Below are 24739 nucleotides of genomic sequence, written 5' to 3'. Positions count from 1 at the left end.
AAGACAAAACTGTGCAAATAGTGTGACAGTCCTATGAATTTATATAAAAATTATAAATATTATACTTTATCTTTTATTCCCACTTTAGGTTGTAATTTTCTATAAGGTGGGAACTATTATCTTGCCTTATGCTATTAATATGTAAGACTGTATACTATTTATTGGTAGATATTCTATAAATGTTTAGATTAAGATGATAAGGATGACAATGATGGTGACAAAAACAAATAGGCAGATGAAATGCAGCATTTAGGGACTTGGTACCTGTTAAAAGTTAATGAACTGCCACTCCAGAAACTGAACGCTTCCTTTCCACACTGGTAGTAATAATTGTGAGAGTAGAACAAAAAGAAGAGAAACCAAGCCTTGGGATGTCCCACCTAAGCCAGATAAGTCAACACTAGGTCCCTGCCTTAAGAAAATAAAGAAGTTTATCTTTGTCACAATCCAGTTGTTTTTAAGATATATTCAATTACTGGAAGAAGATATGTCAGGGTAATACTCACCTTTACTAATAGTCTCATAGCAGACTACACATACTCTTGCTTCCTTTTCTAGATACTGCAATTTACACTTCCTATTACAACAGACACCGCAAAATACCTATAAAGGACAAAATATCAAATTTGATTTTGTTTCAAGCATGTTTATACCAACTGGAGGCAGGGGGAGGAGAGACCCGAACTCTAACCAAAAACCATTTTTCTGATTACATAAACAAGTTTTCTAATCACCATAATCATAGGTAATTATTAAATGATTCTTTTTATTTTTATTATTTTACTTAAATGAGGTTTCTGTAATTTAAAACTGTATCTCTGATGAGAATTCCTTTAAATCAATTATGTTAACTGGAAGGGAACAAAAACTTTCTTAATGATAAGTTCATAACTTAAAAAGCTTTCTGTGGTCCTTTACAACTTTTTTTTTTTTTTTTAACTTTTTGGCCGCGCTACGCTGCATGCGGGATGTTATTAGTTCCCCGACCAGGGATCGAACCTGTGCCCCCTGCAGTGGAAGCACAAAGTCTTAACCACTGGACCACCAGGGAAGTCCCCCTCCTTTACAACTTTTAAAAGGAGAATGTTATTGAAAGGAGAAACAGACTCACAGATATAGAGAACAAACTAGTGGTTGCCATCGGGAGGAGGAAAGTGGGGAAGGGCAAGATAGGGGTAGAGGATTAAAAGGTACAAGCTACTAAATATAAAATAAATAAGCTACAAGGATACATTGTACAGCACAGGGAATATAGCCAGTATTTTATAAAAACTACAAATGGAGTATAATCTTTTAAAAGTGTGAACCACTATGTTTGATACCTGAAACTTTCATAATACTGTAAATCAACTATACTCAATTAAAAAAAAAGAAAAACAAGTAGAATGTTATTTTTCTAAAAGAGAGTAGGGTTGATCTGAGACTAACGTATTACTGGAAAATGCTGAAAAAAACGCAATGTTCTTTCTAGAGGCAACTCTTGAGTCCATAGACTATTAAGATAGTCAGAACACAAATGAGGTCACAGCTTCAGCGTTCTGAACCCTGTGCAAGCCAATCTGCTTTTTTTCTCAGTGTTTATCTCAAGTATCGAGCATAACACTAGCTGCAGAGTAGTCTTGAAATTAAGTATTCAAGGATAAACTGGAAGCTGACTGAATTCCGTGCATCTGACGTGTTCATGTTAGAGAGAGAATGAAACGTATTCTTAGATTTCACAAAAATTAGTGTTCCTCATTTCCCAGTATGTAATACCCATGACAATGTGACATTTATTCAAACCTCAAGCAATCTGTAAAATGACAGTGCTTTATACACTTCCATGTAGGTGAAAAACGATGATTTTAAACTAACTGAATCTTGTAATCATCTCTTTATCAGCTTTTTTGTCACATTAAATTTCATTTAAAATGTCTCAAAATAAAAGACAAAGATTTTTATAGCTTACTTTTCCACATGCTCTGCAGTGATGTCGCCGTTTCGTAAAAGTAAATTTGACTTGGCAGTTCATACAATTTGGAGCTTCTGAATCAGGAACCCAAGTAGGTTGTTTCTGGCCCAAAACAAGGCCTTCTTTGCAAGTGTTTGCAGGCAGAGATTCTTCATTTGCAGTTACAAAACTGGATCCACCTTCAAAATTACTTTCTATATCAATGTAATTAGAATTGAAGCTAACCTGAGGATCAGTCACAGAATCTGTAGCACAGGTGGTTGGAACAATGGTATTTGCTATTCTGGATTCACTTTCAGGGATATTTGGAACATCCAGCTTATTTGGTTCCTTTGAACTCCTTGTTCTTGATGGAACACTAAACAGTTGCTTAGGTCTGGCGCCTCCAACATGAACAGATTGACTGTTACTATCAGAGACTGATAATTCATTTGTAATCTCAGACTTACTGCTAGATAACACTTGTTCAACTGGAATTGCACTTTTTTCCCCTAAAGAAAGGCTACCATTTTCTGTTGTATTCTGTTTATCAACCGTTTCGCAAATCATATTAATACCAGGACTTTCCCCAGTAGCTCCTGCTTCAGCATTGAAATATATATTGTCGACATTTCCATCATCTGGGCCTTTCCTATCTATCTGATTCATCTGAGATTTTGAGTCATTTACATTTTCTTCAAATGGTTTTATGTTACTAGGCTGAAGATACTGTTCAGTCAGAAAGGCGTCAAGTTCAGCATCACTAACTGGTGCACCACTTTTCATGCCTTCATCAATATTAAAGTAATCCAAATCTTGTCCACTGATATCATTGCTTGAAAAAGTGAAACCTTCACAACAATCAGGAGATTCTGGGGCATTAGCATCAGAAAGCTCTATTTGAGATTCTGCAGCTGTAGAAGAACTGGTGTTATCAGGGTAATCCAAAGACTCAACTCTAACTACCATCTGGTTAGAATCTGCCTCTCTATCGCCCATCTTTTCAATTAATGGCTGATGAGGTATGTTTTTACATTTTTCCCGTTTCAAAAGATCATTCTCCTTCAAAGGTTCCCCACCTGAAGTCATATTCTTCTGTATTTCTTCATGCACAGTCACTGCATCTTTTATATTATCTTTATATTCATTCTGGGGTAAACAATCACCATGAGCTTTATTTTCAATTAATGATCCACACAAAGCCCCAGGTACTGGAAGACAGGACAATGAGGAATATGTATTTTCACTTGAAACATGTAAAGTTGAAGCAGAATCTTGGATTTCATCCTTATTATCTTTAAGATCTAAATTTCTTGAGTCTTCTTTTGCAGATTGTTTTATAAATATAGCAGTCCTATCTTCCTGAAAGGAAAAGTCAGGTAACTTGAAATTTTCATCTCTTAAATTTGAATCATTTAAGCATAAACCTCCATTTTTTGGAAGACTGCAAGACAAAGCACTTGTGCTGCCTCCTTCTTTTAAACATTCTGGGGCAGCTATGACTGGCACATCTACCTCCTCTTTTACCAAACAGCCATCAGCTTTTACTAATTCACATGGCTGGTTCTTGTCCTGTAGGTGGTCTTTGGCATCAAACATTTTGGAACTTTGTTGAGTCAAAGCAGATGGCATGTTGAAATCAACAACTGGTTCTAACTGATTAGAGATCTTTTTATCCTCTAAATTTTCTTTTCCGCTGTAATTACACGAATCTGAAAGTGTCGTATCTACTTTTATACCAAATTCTTTAGTTCCACTGATTTCTCTGTTTTGTAATTCAGAACTGACATCATTCTGTTCCTCTCTGACTGTATTATTACCATGGTCTGTTGAAGAAATACAGAAAGTTTCTGACACTGAAGATAAATCCAATCCAATCAAGGAATCTGCACTAGACTTAAAATCATCTGGCAATAATTTTTTAATATCTTCTTCACTATTAGTTACATGAACTAAGTTACCCATGTCACTTATCAGATCACAGACAGGTTTACTACATCGTCCCATATATAGAGGCTGGATTTCATCTGAAGTGCCACCATCCACAGAAGAAAGGAGATCAAGTCCTGTTACATTTTTTTCATTTTGTATAGAAGTTTGTCCCTCAAGTGTTTTTTCATTCAGGGCAATTTGATTTGTTTCATAGCCTGTTTCTGATGAGGCACAACAATTAATGCATTGTTGATCCTTTGGTAGCAGTGAAGTTAGCTGTGAGGAAGCCAACTCTGAACAGACTGAATAGTGGTTAGAATCATATGAATTTTGTGCATCTTGGAGATAATCTTGTTCATCTAATTAAAATAGAAATATAATGTTAGTCAGGAGACCCAAATCAAAATTATTACAAAGACATTATGGTTTCTACGACTTCTAAACTTTTTTTTAGACCAGAAATATATTACTCTCCTGCAAAATAGTAATAACCTCCAAAATTATTTTCACTTGGATTTAAACTACTTGGGGTTTTTACTTTTTAATGTAGATGTCATAATATGATAGAAATTCTACTCAAAATAACTCAGTTGCACTATAAAAACCAGACGAAGGAAGAGCTGAAAAACAATCTAACTTTTTTGTTCTGCCCTCCAGTTTCCTAGTCTTCATCCTAAGATGAGGAAAATACTATCTTTCATAGTAATGAAATACCAATTAATATAGAACTTTCAGGTTGCTTTCAGCTGAAAGCTGAAATGGTTTTATGTTACTGAAATGGTTTTATGTTACTAGGCTGAAGATACTGTTCAACATGCTTTCGTATGTTGTTTTTAAAGGTCTTTCTTTTACCTAAACGTGTATCTGGAGAGAAACTTCTACCTTTCTTACTTCTATTTCTGGCTATTGGTTCTATTCAGTATAAGAATACACTAATTCATTATAATAAGTGAATGTTTTACAGAAGATAACCATGTGACCAAAATTGAAACCAAGTTTTGCTAAGAGTACTAATTACGGATATTTTAAAATTACATTAATGGTAAAAATGAAAAACTGACAAACCTGGATTCTGTTCAAAATCATCGAGGAGTTTATCCAAGTCACTGACTGCTGCTTTAAAATAACTGTCCATCCTACTTGTAGACTTACTCAGAATTTAATTCTTGTGTGCCTAGAAAATACGAAGTATGATATTTCATTTAATTCTCTGACATATAAATATTATACCATGTACTGCATGCCAAGAAACAGAGCCAGGGAATAGACACAAATAAAATTTAAGAGTATTGCTTTGAAGAATCTGTAATTTAGTTGGGGAAATTCCTCTATATATACAAAAATGACATGAAAACAAACTCTAACAACATAACATGCATACATAAACTATTTAAAATTTAAAACTTATCTAAATAACTCATGGGTCAAAGAATGCATAGTTTAAAGCTACAAATAGTTGTAAGTACCACGTATCAAATAATATAAAATATACTACACACAAATAAAAATACTGCATGTAAAAACTTGCGAGATTCAGCAAAAGTGAATACTTAAAGACAGATACCTAGAGACTTAGATGCTTATACTAGAAAAAAAAGAATGAAAACAAATAAGCTAACAGCAGAAATTAAAGAAATAGAAAACAAGCATATGAGAGAGGTACAAGAAAACTAAAAGTTAGTTTTATGAATAAAGTAGAAGAACCTCTGATCTGTGGCAGGAGCTCCATCAAATAAGCCTGAGACACCTTGAAGGAATCTATCAATGACTAATGGGACAATATAAAAAGGACACAGGAGCTAAGTATCACTGGCTTAAATGGGACAAATGAACCTCAAATACATGAAGACTACAAAGGACTGACCACAAATCAAATGGATTAAAAAAGACAAACAAACCAAGAGATCATAATGATACTAAAAACAAAACCAAAAACCACCACTCATTAGAGAGTTGCTAGGGCAGTAACCCTTTACTCTGAAAATTGATATACTAAGAGAAAAGAACTAAGAATTTATCCTGCCCTTTATTTACAAAATGTACTTTAGGATAAGAAAACAGTTGCTGAGGAAGAATTCTTTAGATAAGAATTCCAGTTGATAAATGCAGAAAGATATTAAAATTTTTTAAATCATTTCTTCATAGTCCCTAAAACAATAAATGGACTACGCAATGGCTATCAATGGATGTTAAAACTGTTAGATGAAAGGTTGAGGGGAACTTTATAATGGTGGGATCAGGCCAACACATCTAAATCCAGTGACCAATTTCACCATCAATTAATGTGGAAGACATAGAATCATATACAAAATATTCCTGCCCAAAAAAACAAACAAAAAAACCCACAAAAAAACAAAAAAAACCTGAATCCAAATCTAATCAAGTTTTTAGCACTAACCGCATATTTACAGGAAATTCATGGATAGAGGGACAAGTTAAATGATATCAAAAGAAAGCAATTGGCTTAATCCAGAAGGGGGAACACTTTTCAGCAATGTTCCTCAAACAGTTGATAGTGAATGACATTTTTTTTAAACTTCCAGTCTGTTACAAACTGTTACTTTTGTAAAACACAATAAAACAATACAAATTTTGCAATAATATACAAACAAAAAGATATAGATTATTAAACACATTTGAATGGTGCCCTGAGTAAGGAATAGGAGTGGGAAATGAAGGATAAAAGACAAAAAACTACTGAAAGGGCTTTACTAGAGCCACTTATGATGGTCACCATGAACTGAGGACACATGAGGCTCAGAAAAAATGAGAGATACTTTAAAGATGGGTTAAAAAAGATTATATAGAGCTTAAGAGAATTGAACAAACAGGAAGACCTATCTGAAGAAATAACCTAAAATGTAGCCCAGAGAGATGAGGAAGAAGAAAATATGAAAAAAGAAGTTAAAAAACATGGATGACAGAATGAGAATGGAGCCCCGTAAGGAGAACAGAGCATGGAACAAGTATGCTTGAAAAGATAATGCCAGGAATTCCAGAACTGATGAAAAACACAACAGATATAGGTAACCCATTACCAAGCAATATAAATACAGTTGACCCTTGAACTACATGGCTTTGAACTGCACAGCTCACTTATCTGCAGATTTTTTTCAATAGTAAATACTGCAATACTCCACAGAGTTGGTTGAATCATGGATATGGAGGAACCATGGATACGGAGGGCTGACTATAGGTTATATGTGAATTTTTGACTTGCAGAGAATCGGCACCCCAACCCTCACATGGTTCAATGGTCGACTGTAAAGAGAAGTCCACAGTTAGATACTCTACAGTGAAACTTTTGAACTCCAAGATAGAATAGCCAGAAAGAAAATGTCATCTTCAAAGAAACAATAATTACGCTAGCACAAGGTAAACTTCAGAACAATTCTCATTAACAATGGTATGCCATCCTATTCATTAAAGCATATTATTCTTTTATTTCCATTTTAAAATTTTATTTATACCATACATATACAAAAGTACATGAAAACACACAGGCACCAAAACAAATAAAAGGAACTTGGAGGAAGAGACAATATAGGAAGAAGAAAACTTCAAAGAAACTAATATTCTCAGAAAAAAAAAACAATGCGACTATGAAACAGCAACAGAAAGCCATACGTAAAGAATATGTGAAGAAAAAAGATCATGAAAATTGACAACACAAATCTTAAAATTCAAGTGAGGCTTACAGAATGTAGGAAAAGCAGTGCTTAAAGGGGCACTTATAGCATTAAGTGCATATATTAAAAAAGAAAGATCTAAGAATCCATAATCTAAGCTTCCACCTTGGGAAATTAGAAAAAGAACAACTTAAGCCCAAAGTAGGTAGAAGGAAAGGTAACAAAGATCAGAGCAGAAATCAATGAAATTAAAAACAGGAAAATAGAGAAATGGAGAAAAACCACTGAAACCAAAAACTCTTTCTCTGAAAAAAGTAAAATTGATAAACTAGGCTAATTAAAAAAAAAGAGAGATACAAATAACCAATATCAGAAGTGAAAGAGGGGTCATAACTATTGATACCATGGACACTTAAAGGAAAATAAAGCAATATTATGAACAATTCTATGCCCCCAAACTTGATCATTTTGATGAAATGGACTAATTCCTTGAAAAACACAAACTACCAAAATCCACACAAGGAAAAACAGACAACCTGAACAGTCCTATATATATTAACAAAATGAATCAATAATTAATAACCCTCCACAAAAAAAGTCATCAGGTCTAGATAGCTTCACTGGTGAATTTTACCAAATATTTAATGAAGAAATGATCCAAATCTTCCACAGTCTCCTCCAGAAAAAAAGAAGCACAGGGAACACTTCCTAACTCATTCTATAAGACCAGCATTACTCTAATACCAAAATCAGATAAACACATTACAAGAAAGAAAAACTACAGACCAATGTAACTTATGAACACAGAAGTAAAAACCCACAACAAAATATTAGCAAATCAAATCCAGTGATGTATAAACAAAATTATACACAACAACCAAGTGGGATTTATTCAGGTATGCAAGGCGGGTTCAACATTTGAAGATTAATCAATGTAATATACCACATCAACAGACTAAAGAAAAATTATCATATAATCATATGAACTGATGCAAAAGAAAAAGCATTTGACAAGACCCAATACTTACTCATGATAAAAGCTCTCAGCAAATTATGAGTAGAGGAGAACTTCTTCAGTTTGATGAAGAATATCCACAAAATACCTACAGCTACCATTACACAATATATTTAGTGATGAGAAACTAGATGCCCTACCCCCAAAGACTGGGATCAAGGAAAGGATGTCTTCTCTCACCACTCCTATTGCACATAGTACGGAAACCCTCACTAGTGTAATAAGAAAAGGAAATAAAAGGTACACTGTTTGGAAAGGAAGAAATAAAAATGTCTTTATTTGTGATGACATGATTTTCAATGTAGAAAATCTCCCCAAACTGACCCCCCAATATGGAAAAGTGAGTGTAATAGCAAGGATGCAGGATACAAGGTTAATATACAAAAGTCAAATGCTTCCTATATGAGCAAGGAACAGTTGGAATTTGAAATTTTAAAAAACAGCTTTTACAATATACCTCAAAAATTAAATGCCTAGATATAAGTATAAAATATATACAGGACCTATATGTGGAAAACTACAAAATGCTGACAAAAAAATCAAAGAAGATCTAAATAAATGGAGATATAGTCCATGTTCATGGACAAGGAGACAATACTGTTAAGATGTTAGTTCTTCCAACCTGATCTGTAGCTTCAGTGCAATCCCAATCAAAATCCCAGAAAACTATTTTGTAGAACTCAGGAAACTGATTCTAAAGTGTATATGGAAAGGCAAAGGACCTATAACAGTCAACACAATACAGGATACCTTGAAGATATTGTAGGTTTGGTTCCAGACCAGTGAACATCATAATAAAGTGAGTTGCACAAATTTCTTGGTTTCCCAGTGCACATAAAAGTTATATGGCATTTGTCCAAATGATTTAAAGATTTACACTATACTGTAGTTTATTGTGTGCAATACTATTATGTATAAGAAAACCAATGTACACACCTCAATTAAAAAATTCTTTATGCTAAAAATGCTAATCGTCATCTAGGCCCTCAGCAAGTTATAGTAGTAACATCAAAGATCACTGATCCCAGATCACCATAACAAATATAATAATAATGAAAAGTATGAAATACTGCAAGAATTACACCTTACGTAAGAATGTATTTTAAATGGATAATAGAGGGGGAGTGGCTAAGACAGAGGAATAGGAAGACCTTGAGCTCACCTCCTCCCATGGGCACACCAAAATTACTACTTAAAGAGCAACTATTGAGGAGAACTAGCAGAAATGATCTTCTACAACTTAATATAAAGAAGGAACCCCAACAAGATGGGTAGGAGAGGTGGAAACATGGTACAGTCAAGACACATACCCTTGGGTGGGTGATCCATAAGCAGCAGGATAATTACAACTGCAGAGGTTCTCCCCAAGGAACAAGGGGCCTGAGCTCCATAACAGGTTCCGCAGCCTGGGGGTCCTACACCAGGAGAATGAGCCTCCTAAAACATTAGGCTTTGGGCTTACATTCAGGATAGCCAGAGGGCTGGGGGAAATAGAGCTTTCACTCTTAAAAGTGTGCACACCAAATCACACATGCTCTGAGATCCAGGGCAGAAGCAGTAATTTGAAAGGAGATTTGGTCAGACCCACTTGCTGATCTTAGAGAGACTCCTGGAGGCAGGAGGCAACTGGAACTTACCCTGGGGACACAGATGCTGGCAGCAGTCATTTTGGGGAGCTCATTCTACCATAAGGACACTGGTGATGAGAAGCGCCATTTTGGAATCCTCCCTCTGGCTTATCAGCCATGGGATCTGGACCTAACCAACAGCAGGCCAGCATCAGCTCCAGGACATCCCAGACCTCACAGCCAACCATGTCAGGAACCAGCCCTGCCTGCCAACAGGCCAACACCAGCCTCAGGACCGGGCTCTGCCCACTAATGGCCAGCACTAGTCCTGGCCCAAGCACCTCATGACCCAGCCCTGCCCACCAGCAGTCTAGCATCAGGACTGGGACACCACAGGCCATGCAGCCAGTCACGTCAGGACCTGGCCCTGCTCAGGATGGCAACCAAACCAGACAAGGGGTCAGCCACACCCACCAGGACGCCCACAGCAGTCACCCCAACAAAACAGAAGGGCCCATGCAGTCCACCGAGAGGGCACTCCCTAGAGCAGATAGGCCTGGGGATGAGAGGGGAGTATGCTGCTGGGCATCATAGGACGTCTTCTACATAAGGTCATTTCTCCAAGATCAGGAAGCATACCCAACCTACCAAATACACAGAAATAAAGACAGAGAATTAGGCAAATGAGGCAACAGTGGAATATGTTCCAAATGAAGGAACGAGATAAAACCCCAGAAGAAGAACTAAGTGGCGATAAGTAATCCACTTGATAAAGAGTTCAAGGTAACAATAATAAAAATGCTCAAAGAACTCAGGAAAAGAATGGATGAGCACAGTGAGAAGTTGGAAGTTTCCAACAAAGAATTAGAAAATATAAAGAACCAAACGGAGTTGAAGAATACAATAACTGAAAGAAAAAAAAATACTCCAGAAGGAATCAGCAGTAGACTAGATGATACAGAGGAACAGATCAGCGAACTAGAAGACAGAGTAGTAGAAATCATTCAAGCTGAACAGGAGAAGAAAAAACGAATTAAAAAAAAAAAGAGGACAGCTTAAGAGACCTCTAAGACAACATCAAGTGTACTAACTTTGCATTATAGGAGTTCCAGAAGGAGAAGAGAGAGAGAAAGGGGCAGAGAACATATTTGAAGACATAATAGCTAAAAACTTCCTTAACCTGGGAAAGGAAATAGACATTCAGAACCCACAGAATCAAGGAATCACAGAGAGTCCCAAACAAGATCAACCCAAAGAGAACAAAGACATATGGAAATAAAATGGCAAAACTGCCATCTGTAACAACATGGATGGAACTAGAGGGTATTATGCTAAGTGAAATAAGTCAAACAGAGAAAGACAATTACTATATGATTTCACTTATATGTACAATCTAAAAAACAAGTGAACAAACACAACAAAAGAGAAAGAGTCATATATATAAAGAACAAATCCCCCTTGCCAGAGGGAAGGGTGATGGGGGGAGGAGAGAACTAGATGAGGGAGACTAAGAGGTACAAACTTCCAGTTACAAAATAAATAAGTCATGGGTATGAAATGTACAGGGTGGGGAATACAGTCAATAATTATTTAATATCTTTGTATGGTGAAAGATGGTAACTAGAGTTATTGTGGTGATCATTTTGAAATGTATAGAAATATCAAATCACTATGTTATGTACCAGGAACTAACATAGTATTGTAGGTCATTTATACTTCAAAAGCAAACAAACAAACTCAGAAAAAAAGATCAGATTTGTGGTTACCAGAGGCAGGGGGTGGAGGTAGGGGGAACTGGATGAAGGTAGCAAAAAGGTACAAACATCAGTTATAGGATAAATAAGTACTAGGGATGTAATGTACAGCATGATAAATATAATTAACATTGCTGTATGTTATATATGAAAGTTGTTGACAGTAAACCCTAAGAGTTCTCATAACAAGGAAAAAAATTTTTTTCTATTTCTTTAGTTTTGTATCTATATGAGATAAAGGATGTTCACGAAACTTACTCTGGTAATCATTTCATGATGTATGTAAGTCAAATCATTATGCTGTACATCTTAAACTTATATAGTGCGGTATGTCAGTTTTATCTCAATGAAACAGGAAGAAGAAATAAATCAAAAATAAAATGGATGAGACTAAATGTAAAATGCAATATTCTAAAAACTTCTTGAAAAAGCATAAGAGGAAATCTATATAACCTTGGGTTGGTGATGATTTTTTTTTTTTTTTTTTTTTTTTTACGGTACACAGGCCTCTCACTGCTGTGGCCTCTCCCGTTGTGGAGCACAGGCTTCGGACACGCAGGCTCAGCGGTCATGGCTCACGGGTCCAGCTGCTCTGCGGCATGTGGGATCCTCCCGGACCGGGGCACGAACCCGTGTCCCCTGCACCGGCAGTCGGACTCTCAACCACTGTGCCACCAGGGAAGCCCCGGTGATGAATTTTTAAATATAACACCAATGGCATGAGACATGAAAGAAAAAAATTGATAAGTTGGACATTATTGAAGTTAAAAAAAAATCTGCTCTGAAAAAGACACTGTTAAGAAAATGAGAAGACAAGCCACAGAGTGGGAGATAATATTTGCAAAACACATAACTGATAAAGGACTTGTGTCCGAAGTCCTCAAAAAACTCTTAAAATTCAATAATTAGATAACAAACAATCCAATTAAACAATGGGCAAAAGTTCTGAACAGATACCTCTCCAAAGAAGATATAAAGTTTGCCCAACAAGGACCTACTATATAATAGGGAACTCTGCTCAATACTCTATAATAACCTAAATGGGAAAAGAATTTTAAAAAGAATGGATACATGTATATGTATAACTGAATCACTCTGCTGTACACCTGAAACTAACACAAGATTGGTAATCAACTATACTCTAAAATAAAAATTTTAAAAGATATAAAATTTGCAAATAAGCATATGATAAAATGCTCAATATCATTTATCTTTAGAGAACTACAGATTTAAATAATGAGATACCACTTCATATCTATTACAATGGTTGAAATCCAAAAAACTGACAATACCAAATGCCCCAAGGATGCCAAACAGCAGGAACTCTCATTTATTGCTGATAGGAATGCAACATGGTATAGCCACTTTGGAAAACACCTTGGCAGTCTCTCACAAAACTAAACATAGTCTTACCATATGAACCAGCAATCATAATACTGGGTATTTACTGGGTATTTACTGATTTAAAGATTTATGTCCACATAAGAACTGAGATGTGACTGTTTATAGCAGCTTTATTCATAACTGCCAAAATGTGGAAGCATCCAAGATGTCCTTCAGTAAGTGAACGGCTAAATAAACTCTGGTACATCCATGCAATGGAACATTATTCAGTGATATAAAGAAATGTACCATCAAGCCACAAAAAGATGGATGAATCTTAAATGGGTATTGCTAAGTGAAAGAAAGCAGTCTAAAAAATCTCTATACTATACAATTCTAATTTTATGACATTCTGGAATGGGTAAAACTAGAGTGATAGTACACATATCAGTGACTGCCAGTGCTCTGGAGTAGGGGAGGACTGAACAGCTAAAGCAAAGTGGATCTTTTAGGGTGGTGAAACTATTCTGTATAATACTATAATGGTGAATACAAGACATTAAGCATTTGTCAGTACCCATACAACTTTATAACACAAAGTATAACCTCAATGTACGCAAATTTTAAAAAATGTTTAGAAGGTTGGGGGACTCAGTTGGAATGCAGAATGTGAAAAAAAGTCTAAATGCATTACGAATGTATAAAACAACCATGCTGAAGGGGGTAGAGAAATAAAGTTCTACCTTTGGAAATAAGTGGAGTCTAAAGGCAACACAAGCATTGTACTCTAGTTGATAAAGTTGTTTCTCCTGGGGGTATAGGTTAATTCTGAAACCATCATACACATATGCTGGAAATGAAATTAAATAAATGGATGGCTGATGGTGGGAGTGAGGTTTCCACTTTTGGAGGGGAAGGTTACATATAAGCAAGGGGAGGAAGCTAGAATGATCCATGTGGTAATGAATTTGAGTTGGAGACATCAGTATAAATTCATGTTTAGCTTAATATGGACACAGATGGTTACACATTTGTAATAATTTTTTGTTTGAAATATTTATAGATATTAGCATAAACCATATCTCTTGCTCCATCAGCTGAAAGGGCCTAAAAGCAAGACGTCTTAGTGGCAATAAGCACACTAGTGCCCAGATCTTGGTTTCTCCAACAAAAGGAACCAAGGCTCCTTGGAGAAATCGCTGATTGTTAAGACTGGGACAGGAAATATACAAGATGAGCATGGAGTATCTTATAATGCTGGAAAGTAAAGAAATGCATGTGCACATACATGCACACACATAATGAAGGAGGTATGTCAAAATTTGCCTCCCATTCAGTCTTTCTCAGGAAACTACTAGACGATGTACTTTGCCAACATGAAGGCGACACCAAGAAAGAAAAAAGACCTGACATCCTGGAAACAGGTTATCCCACAGAGGGCAGAGAAAAATGAAATTCACAGATAAGCATAAAAGGACACTTCAGGAAGATAGCTGTACAACAGGCCTAGAGAGCAACCCATCAAGATGGAGGCAGGGTGACAGACAATTACAGGAAAGATATTGCAAAATAAACAAACAGATTATCTGATGTGTGTGAATCTACCAACAGGAGATTTACACATCTTGCCTGAAAGGTTGTTAATACATTAAATAAAAGATATGAAAAGATATATTAAAAAACCAAGATGATTATGAACTCTAGGAAAAACACAGAATTATATAAGAAAGGAAGTATCATCACAATATACTACCTGGCTCAGCTGTACACAATATTTACATAAATGATGCAAACACTAAATAATAATTTAACTAAAAATTAACATATAACTAATTTGCAAATATAAAGGAGGGGAGAAGTGCAGTATTTAAACGTGGAGGCTGGTGTAACAAACATAAATTCCCGGGCTTCCCTGGTGCTGCAGTGGTTGAGAGTCCGCCTGCCGATGCAAGGGACACGGCTTCGTGCCCTGGTCCGGGAAGATCCTACATGCCGCGGAGCGGCTGGGCCCGTGAGCCACGGCCGCTAAGCCTGCGCGTCCGGAGCCTGTACTCCGGAACGGGAGAGGCCGCAACGGTGAGAGGCCCGCGTACCGCAAAACAAAAACAAAAACAAAAACATAAATTTCCATCTTCTATAATAGGAAGTTGGTAAATCACGTCTAAAACTATGGTAGGATGGGGATAGGGAGGAGAAATAGCTGTATATGAGAGCAGGTTATTTAAAAACCTAGAGGTGAAAGAGTTAAATAGTCGCTGACTGTGGGGCAGCCTTTCTCAGTAAGGGTTCTGTGAGAGAATTAAGCCTTGATGCCCCTAAGGCATCCACTTTACGTAATGAATTAACATCTCTCCTGTGCATCTGAAGTGTTACTGCAGCTGACCCTTGAACAATGGGGTTTGGGTGCTGACACTTCACGAAGTCCTATATAACTTACAGGCAGCCCTCTGTATCCACAGTTCCTCAGTAAGTGAGATTCCTGTCTGTATCCATGGATTCAACCAAGCAGGATGGTGTAGTACTGTAGTATTTATTTACTACTGGAAAAAATCCGCGTATAAGTGGGCCTGCACTTCAAACTCGTGTTGTACAAGGGTCTACTGTAGTTATAAATCACCCTTGGGAGAACTGAGAAAATAGTTACTCATGTTATTTTCTGTGTTTGTGATTCCAAAGAGGAACAATTAGAAAAGCTGCTTCTGTAGAGTGGGATTCAGGGAGAGAAGGATGAGAGCAGAGGGCTATTGTTTTTCACTGTAAGTCTTGTAGAATTATTTGACTCTTTAAATTATGTACAGGTATCCCTTTGATAAACATAAATATTACCTTAAATATAATAGCAAAAAGCAATAAAGGAACTGTGAATACAAAATGTATTTTTAAAAAAATAAAGCACAGAACTCAAAGGTGTAGAAACAGTTCTCATTAGAAAAAGCCCAATAATTTTTCTTAAAAATTATAGAATTTATGACATAATATCTACTTAAAAAGTATTTCTATGTAAATGGCAATGTACTACTAATTATTATGTTCTTTGAGTCACCTAAAAGATACAAAACAAGGTAGGATAATTAAATAATAATATAATCTAACAATTTGTAAAAGGTATGACATTGAAATCTTTTGACATGAAATCTTATTAAACTGCACATACTTCCCATTTCAATCAAGATTTACTTATTGTGCCAGTAATCTACCCTTGCACAGAAGACACAAAAGAAATATAAGATATATTCCCTATTCTAAGGAAGTTTATTTATGTGTGCATATGATAACTTGTTTTAGGTAGTATCTTTACTCACTTGGCCATTTATGTATTCATAATTTTATAAACAAATATTTACAATATTTACTCTGCAAAAATAATTTTTAAAAATCTCTTCATGAGTAAAACCAAACTGGCAACAACATGGAAGATTTGTCAGAAAACAACAAAACCAACAGCAAGGAGACTCCTAAAATGGTTAAGGTGAGAGATGATGAGGGCCTGAACTGAGACAGGGCAGATGGAAAGGAAACAGATATAAAAGCGGCTGTTCCCATAGGGAACAGAACAAGGTGGAGGTGTCTGAGGAGTTTAACTAACATGATGAAGATATAAATTAGAAAATCAATGGTCAGGTAAACCTATTTCTGAGCTGGGGCCCATTCTGTTGTGACTTCTACTCCACACGAACACTTTCTATCTTAGTAGACACCTTCTCTTGTATATCAGGGTAAAGTGCAGGAAATAAAAACTACTCTAGGTATTTTCAACAAGAAGGTGTTTAATGCAGTGAATTGGGTGCTTAAAAAAAAATCATTGGAAGCAACTGACATGTCCTTCAGTAGGTAAATGAATAAATAAACTGTGGTACATCCATACAATCGACTATTATTCAGCACTAAAAAGTAATGGCTGGGCTTCCCTGGTGGCGCAGTGGTTGAGGGTCCGCCTGCCGATGCAGGGGACAAGGGTTCGTGCCCCGGTCGGGGAAGATCCCACATGCTGCGGAGCGGCTGGGCCCGTGAGCCATGGCCGCTGAGCCTGCGCGTCCGGAGCCTGTGCTCCGCAACAGGAGGGGCCACAGCAGTGAGAGGCCCGCGTACCGCAAAAAAAAAAAAAAAAAGCGGCTAAAGAATGGGAACTTTTGGGGAGTGAAAGCAAGGGAGAAAGCTAGGATTACTGACAGGTTGCCATCGCTAGTGACTGGGTAGACAGAGGTAGCACTGACCATAACAGGCAATACAAAGAGGAGCAGGACTGAGGGAAAACACGAGTTCACGTTTGGACTGGTGTTTGAAGTACCTTGAGAACATTCTGGGGGAGATGTCCGATAGGCTGTTGAATATAAGGATCTGGAATGCAGGAGAGAAGTCTGAGATAGATAAAGATTTGGGAATTGGCAGCACATAGCTGTTAATAGATGAAATCACCTAGGAAGAGAATATAGAAGAGGATAGGAGCCTGACATCAGATAACTAAAGGTCACAATTGGTGTTCTTAAAGCCACTCTGAAAAAACTTTGCCCATAGTTCTATGTACTTCCATGAAAAAATATCCAATATATAATGCTAAAAGACAAAAAAATCAAATTGTAAAACTTCATGCATAGTACAAATCCATTTTTACAAATAAGTTGTAAAAAAAATTATAGTATTAGCAAAGTCACAAGAAAAAAAAAATACAGAGGAGAAAACACCAAACTTTTCACAATGGTGTCTGAGATTATGTAAGCATAACATCTATATTACATGTTCTTATAGTATTTTTTTAACAAAAATATACTACTTCTATAAACAGGAAAAAAGATAATTTTGTTCCTTTCCTTCAAAAAAAATGATAGCATGTATCCTTATAATGTAAAAAGATAATACAAATCTGTTAGAAAAACACTTGGACACTGGACCATAAATGGGCAAACAATATGAACAGATAACTAGTAAGATTATGAAAAAACATTCAATGTACAACCTGCATTACCAAAGTAACACAAATCAGAATACATACCATTCACTGCCTACTAGATCAGAATATGATCTTTTTAATAATAAAAGTACTCAATGTTGGTAAGTGTTTGATAAAAAGAGCATCTCAGACACGGCTGATAGGAAATAAACTGGTATACTCACTCAGGGGAACAATGTGATAATATGCATCAATCGATTCAAAAAGATTCCTAACATTTGATCTAATGATTCTCATCTCATAAATTCAAGAAAATAATCCAAAACAACTGAAAATATGCAAAGATATTTTGCAAAATCATTAATTGAAACAATCTAAACACCGATATTAGGACACAGAAAATTATGTAGGCATCATAAGTGATGTTTATGTTTATCAAAACTTTTTTTTTTAAGTATATACTCTATGGCCTAGCAATTCCACTTCTAGAGAAACACTAGTACTTAGGCTCAAGAACACATTATAAAGAACTTTCAATGTTGCAATGTTTGTAATAGTGAAAATTGCAAAGAACCTAACAGCTCATCAATACAAGAATGATTAAATCAGCTTTTTAAAACTGTGGTCTGAGGAACCCTAAAGACCCCAAGAGCTTTCGGCGGGTGAGGGCCTTTCTGTTCCAAATACCGATCTGTGCAAGGATGGATTTTCTTAGTATGCTTCAGTTTAAACAAGGTAGCGCACCAGACTGAAGGGCAAAGCAAATATGAGAATCTAGCCGTCTCCTATAAAGCCAGACATTAAAGTGACCTACTAAAAATGTAAAACAATGCCATCTTTCTCACTAAATTTTTTTTAAAATATAGTTACTTTAAACAATATAATTTAATTCAATATATAATGGGTTACTGTTATTTTTAAATGAATAAGTAAAAATTTTTTAATTTTCTGAGTTTTAATTTCTAAAATGGTATATATATACTGCATTAGAAAACAAAAACTCTTCTAGTCCTCGATAATTTTTAAGTGTATAAAGGGCTCCTGAGACCCACTGGATTAAATAAACTGTGATACCATCATATTATGTAATATTATAACTGGGGATGATAATTAAAAGGGAATTTATATTTATCTGTAATGTAACTGTTTCAAAAGACACTTTGCTCATGTATCAGTTGTGTAATCAAAAATCATAAAGTCATGTCTGTGAAGCTTTTTAAAAATATGGGGAAATGCTTAAAATATAATTTTAAGCAAGAAAAGCAGGCAATCCAACTGTATATAAAATCTCATTATTTCAATTAAGAAAATGCCACGGGAAAAAAAAGACTCAGGTGAAAACTCAAAATTAACTATTGTTGATTACCTTTAAATGTGGAATTAAAGTTGATTATTTTTCCTTATTCTTTATTATATTTAATTTTTTTACACTAAACATGCGGTTTAATATCCAGAGGAGAAAAAAGGGAAATTAGGTGAAAAATTGTATATAGTTCTACTAGATCAAACCACTGAACTTGTGCCAGTTCAAAAGACAAGCTCAAAATAATAAATTAAGGAACCTAATTCGATCAACAAACTGCCTATTTTATTAAAGGAAAAATATTAAGTTATCAAATGTATGGGCTGGTTTCCACACGAGTCAAACTAACAAGAACTCCCTTAGTCTGGAATATAGTATCATGCAGTCACGGTAGTACAAATAAGTTTATAGTTTAAAAGTTAGATCATCTTTTACCATTTTTCAAAGGTACTAAAGAAAAGGTAGACGAAGGGACACTAGCGCGTCCTTCTGGTCTAAAACGATGAGAAAATGCGTCGGTGCGAGAATGGGCTTTGCTAGAGCACGGGCGGCGGTGACAGATTCCTCTGCGGGGGCAGAGTCATTTCAGCGCAGTGGCTACCACTCACTCCTCGGGAGCAACAGCCCCTCCTGCAGGCTCAGCCCCTTCCCTGGAGGGACAGGCGGCCCTGGGGGCTCTTCTCCCTTCATCCGCTGCAGCCTGGGGGTTGTTCCCCCGGCAGCGCCCAGCACTCCTGGAGGCCCGGGTGGGTGGGACCCGGCAAACAGCGGCCGTGATTGCCATCCTGGCCTGGTCCGGCCCAACAGGCTTTACCGAGGAGCCGCGAGGTTTGAGAGTCCTTATTTCCCAGCCAGCTCAGGGGGGCTCGGAAAAGGAATGGGTCGGGGGCTCAAGGCTCGGCCCCTGGAGGAACAGGAGGGCCAGACCCAGCGCCTAGGGCAGCGCGACCAGCGGTCACCCCGCCCCCTCCCCGAGGGCAGCAGGGGTGAGGAGAGGCCAAGACGCCTGTTCCAGGGGGCTCTTACCTCCCCACACCCCTGCGGAGCTCTGTGAGGCTTGACGAGACGCCGCGTTAAGGAGTGAAGAGCGACCCCGGCCGGGAATCCAGGGTGTGCGCGATGCCGGCTCAAGGTTTGTTGCCCCCCTACCCCCCGACCTAGGGAGAGCAGACAGCGCAGGCGCAGAGAAGGCATTCTGTGCCTCACACGCCCCCTCCTTCTGCGTCCGCGGCCTCCCCGCTCACGAGGCGCCTGCGCGCTGCCATGCCGGTTCTAAGCCCGGGGCGCCGCGCTTCTTACCGGAAAGACCTGAGGAGGTTATGGGGTGACTGGGGTGACTGGGGCTCCTGAAGATCGGCCGTAGGTCGGGACTCGGTTTCCCACTAGAAGCCTTGGAGCCGGGATCGGGAGACGACTGCGTCCGTGTCCGGCTTCCTCTGCCCTTCGCTGACCTAGACGCAGCTTCCCCCGCCCCCAGCCTCCTGCGTCCTGCGGCCTGTACTGGACACACCCGCCTGCTGGGCAGCCAACGCGGCCTGCTCCCCCCAGCGCTGCTGTCTTCCTGGAAAAAACCTCACTTTTTTTGCTTCGGGCTGGTTTTGCAACCACCCGCAGCCCCCTTCCCCCTCACACCCTGGCAGCAACCAAAATGCTCCTATCCCGCTGCCAAGCCTTAAGCCCTCCAGACGACTGGCCATTCCCAAGGGCTCTGCCTTTGCCTCTCCTTGCTTTAGTTCTGCTTTTCTGACAGTGGCCGCGAGAACAGCTGCCTCCCCGGTCTGAAAACAAAAGCTAACTCATCCGGAGAAGTAAATGTCAATCATGTGATGTATATTTGTGCTTGTTTGAGCTTTACTGTGTTCACCACAAGTTTCCTATAAACTTAAATAAGGGAAGAAGAGACATCTGTGTGAGGTCAGGGTATTACAGACTGGGGAAAAGAATCCGTAGGTTGCCAAAAGGTTTTACCGGTTCAGAATTCATACTGCTCTTTCAAAAATTTCAAGAGTTTTATTATCTCAGGAATATGTAAGTCTGATGTAATTTGCGGTGAAAGATTTGAGAATCAGCCTTCAAATCCCAAATATGCAAATTGGACAAGCATGGTTACTGATCTTTCAAACATACTTCGTCTTGATTTTCCCAAATTCTGAAATGAAATGGTGTGGCTTTAGTTCAACGATGAAACTTGTATTGATTGCTTAAAATAATTTATTGAGCATCTGCTATGTGACAGACACTGTGTTAAATGCTTTGCTTAGCTCATCTCATTTAATCCTAAGAATAATCCTACGAAGAACAGCATGCATTTTCTCTACTATGTGTCCGGTGTTGCTCACAGATAAATAAAATGGGGTCACTACCCTTATAGAAACACAGTCTTACAGCAAAGATGCATGTATACAAGTACATATTTGAGATAGAAGTATTTATATTGCACAGTGTGAGGACAAAGACTAGAAATAGGAAACACTAAGACCTTAAACAGGTAAATGGGAAAAATATATACATGAACAGTCAATTCACAAAATAAGGAATTTAAATGCCTACTGCATATTTTACTAATGTTCAAACTCAATAATGAAAAGAAGACAAAAGAGATATTATTTCCCATGGGTCTAATTAGTTTGTTTACATTGTGAATAGACTCCATTGGTGAGGGTAGAATGAAATGAGCACTCATACCCTGTTGGGTATGAATTAAGTTGGGGATATAAATTAAGACAAAGATTTTGGAAAGTTACTTGTCAAATCATATCAAGAAATGTTCACATGACCTAATTCAGTACCTTCTGTTTTGGAAATTATAAGGAGATATTTCAGAATACAAAGATTTAGATGAGTAACAATAAGGAAAGTAAACAAGGTACCAAAACCCAATTACCTTTCACATATAAATTGTACTTTGTATCACATTTATTTTTTATGGGTGTTTCCTCTATACAGTGCATTATGCTAGGAGTTGTAAGGACTGTAACAATGGATAATTTATGATTTTTGCCCTGAAGAAGTTCACAATCCACTGTCATTTATTTATTAACGTAAATAGCTGAGAGATTGCTGCAGTATAGTAAAATTACAAGAGCTTTGTATAGATTCTTGGTCAAATTTTCTGTGATTTCCTTTGTTGGTTGAAATAAAGAAGAAAGCTACACATCAAATGCAATGTCAGATAAAATATTAAGGAAAAAGAGTCCTTGGCAAAAGTTGAGTAATATTACTGACATATTCAATGTATCATCTTCTACCTAAAGATTCTATTTATAACTAAATGTTTTCTGGACTTGGGGAAAGTCATCATCCTAGTTATAACATACTTGGTCAATTTATTCCTTAGACTAACTAGTCATCACTTGGATCATCAGCAGTTTTTATTATTTTGAAAGGTAACCAGGATCCTGATGATTTTAAGAGGCTTAAATTCCATTGTAATATGAACTTCCAAAGCTGTTCCCTTTTCATAAGTAAACTGGGTGGAGAAAATATCAGAAGCAAATGAAAATAACTATTACAATTATTCATTTGTTTCATGGCTGGTCTGAGACTAACAAGCAGTTTTAGAACAAAGGATTCATTGCTCCAAAATACAGAATGTGACATGCAACTGTTAGTTACCCATCTGCATTTAAGTGATATATAACCACACTAAAACACCCATGTTACAAGGAAAAGAGCTGAAACAGCTTTTTTAAAAATTGTCTGCTGGTCTAGGGCCAATTGGATCAGCTATTTGGAACAAAGTCACCAATGAAGAAATGGTTATAGTTTTGGTGACCGTGCGAACTAGTTTTTAAAAAGGCATAGAAAAAGTTTGGAAGGAATTCCACTAATATATTAACTCTATTTTTGGAAGATGAAATTATGAGTGATTTCTCCCTCTTCTTTCGAGTGTTCCATATTTTCCAGGTTTTTTTGTAATGAGAACATATTACTTTAATAATCCAAGAGGAAAACTGGAATGATTCCTTTTTAAAAGTATTGCTGAATTCATAATTGAGCCAACCAATTACCTTATATTCATTATGCAATCTCTGCATACAATATATTGCATGACTGTGAGTCATCGGAGAGAAATATACCCGAAAGGATTGATGAGCACTTGTGTCTGGATACTGTCTTAGAGGTGGTGCAAGGTACAGTGATTCCCAGGACAGATGTTTTGTTTTGTTTTGTTTTTAACACATTTATTTATGTATTTTTGGCTGCGTTGGATCTTCATTGCTGCTCGGGCTTTCTCTAGTTGTGGCGAACGGGGGCTACTCTTCGTTGCAGTGTGCGGGCTTCTCATTGCGGTGGCTTCTCTTGCAGCGGAACACGGGCTCTAGGTGCACGGGCTTCAGTAGTTGTGGCGCACTGGCTCAGTAGTTGTAGCACACGGGCTTAGTTGCTCCGCAGCATGTGGGATCTTCCCGGACCAGGGCTCGAACCCTTGTCCCCTGCGTTGGCAGGTGGATTCTTAACCACTACGCCACCAGGGAAGTCCCCGGGGCTCAGGTTTGATACAGGTTCAACATCATGACATGGGTTCTCTTGTTGAGGGGGGTCAGATTTCTTTGCCAAATATTTCTAGTTCTCTCTTCTGGGCACGTGATGGTGGGGTATCTTCTGGCCCCCTTGTGGTTGAATAGGGCCAAGTGACTGGTTGAGGCAAATGAACTGTGAGAAGTGACACGTGTCTTTCTAGACTGGATATTTTACTTACCAATGTGAGGCTCTCCAGAGCCTCCTTTCCCTCTGGCACAGCAATAGACCAGACTTGATACTGTGGCCACTCCATTAGTGTGAGTACTTGAGGGATTCCAGAGCACTTCTAGAACAAGAAATAAACCTTGTTGTTACATGCCACTGAGATTTGGGGTAATTTGTTACTGCAACATAGCTTACTTAGCCTGTCACGGCAGATAAACTTTGTTTTATGTCTCTGAGATTTGGGCGTGGCTATTCTGAACCATATACCAGGGTGGTGTCTCAATGACGCTATTTACGGCAGCATCGTTTCCCAATGTGTTTTGCCTTCACAAATAAATTATTCTATACTTACAATTATTATGATTTACCAGGTAAATACATTTTGTTGTAAACACATGCTTAACCTCTACTACTACTAAGAATGATAATGAATATTTTTTACTTTTTTTAAAATGAAAAACATCAATCACATAAAAGTACAGAGACTAGTGCAATAGAACTCTCAGATTCAAAATCAACTCATGGTCACAGATCTTATTTTACCTATAAACTCACCCACTCTATCCCTCACCCCACAACTGAATTATTTTGAGGAGAATCTCATTTATCTTTTCTTTTTGTGGTACGTGGACCTCTCACTGTTGTGGCCTCTCCTGTTGCGGAGCACAGGCTCTGGACGCGCAGGCTCAGCGGCCATGGCTCACGGGC

General features: G+C 37.6%; 1 protein-coding gene across 3 annotated transcripts in view; it reads right to left on the bottom strand.

Annotated features, from left to right (window-relative positions):
* Positions 1–20780, bottom strand: part of ZFYVE16 (zinc finger FYVE-type containing 16) — a 55329-nt gene extending 34549 nt beyond the window's left edge. For all 3 annotated transcript variants that reach the window (XM_060143202.1, XM_060143204.1, XM_060143205.1), the window contains exons 1-4: positions 20642–20780; positions 4928–5036; positions 1949–4221; positions 507–603 (exon numbers count right to left, since the gene is read on the bottom strand). In XM_060143202.1, the coding sequence (XP_059999185.1) occupies positions 507–603; positions 1949–4221; positions 4928–4997 (2440 nt within the window). In that variant the 5' untranslated portion in view covers positions 4998–5036; positions 20642–20780. The remainder of the gene's footprint in view (positions 1–506; positions 604–1948; positions 4222–4927; positions 5037–20641) is intronic.
* Between the last annotated feature and the right edge of the window lie 3959 nt (positions 20781–24739).

Source organism: Lagenorhynchus albirostris, chromosome 3 (assembly GCF_949774975.1).
Source record: "Lagenorhynchus albirostris chromosome 3, mLagAlb1.1, whole genome shotgun sequence".
In the NCBI taxonomy this organism is placed as follows: domain Eukaryota; kingdom Metazoa; phylum Chordata; class Mammalia; order Artiodactyla; family Delphinidae; genus Lagenorhynchus; species Lagenorhynchus albirostris.
Note: the sequence above shows the minus strand (reverse complement) of the source record. Positions and strands in the feature narration are given on the sequence as shown.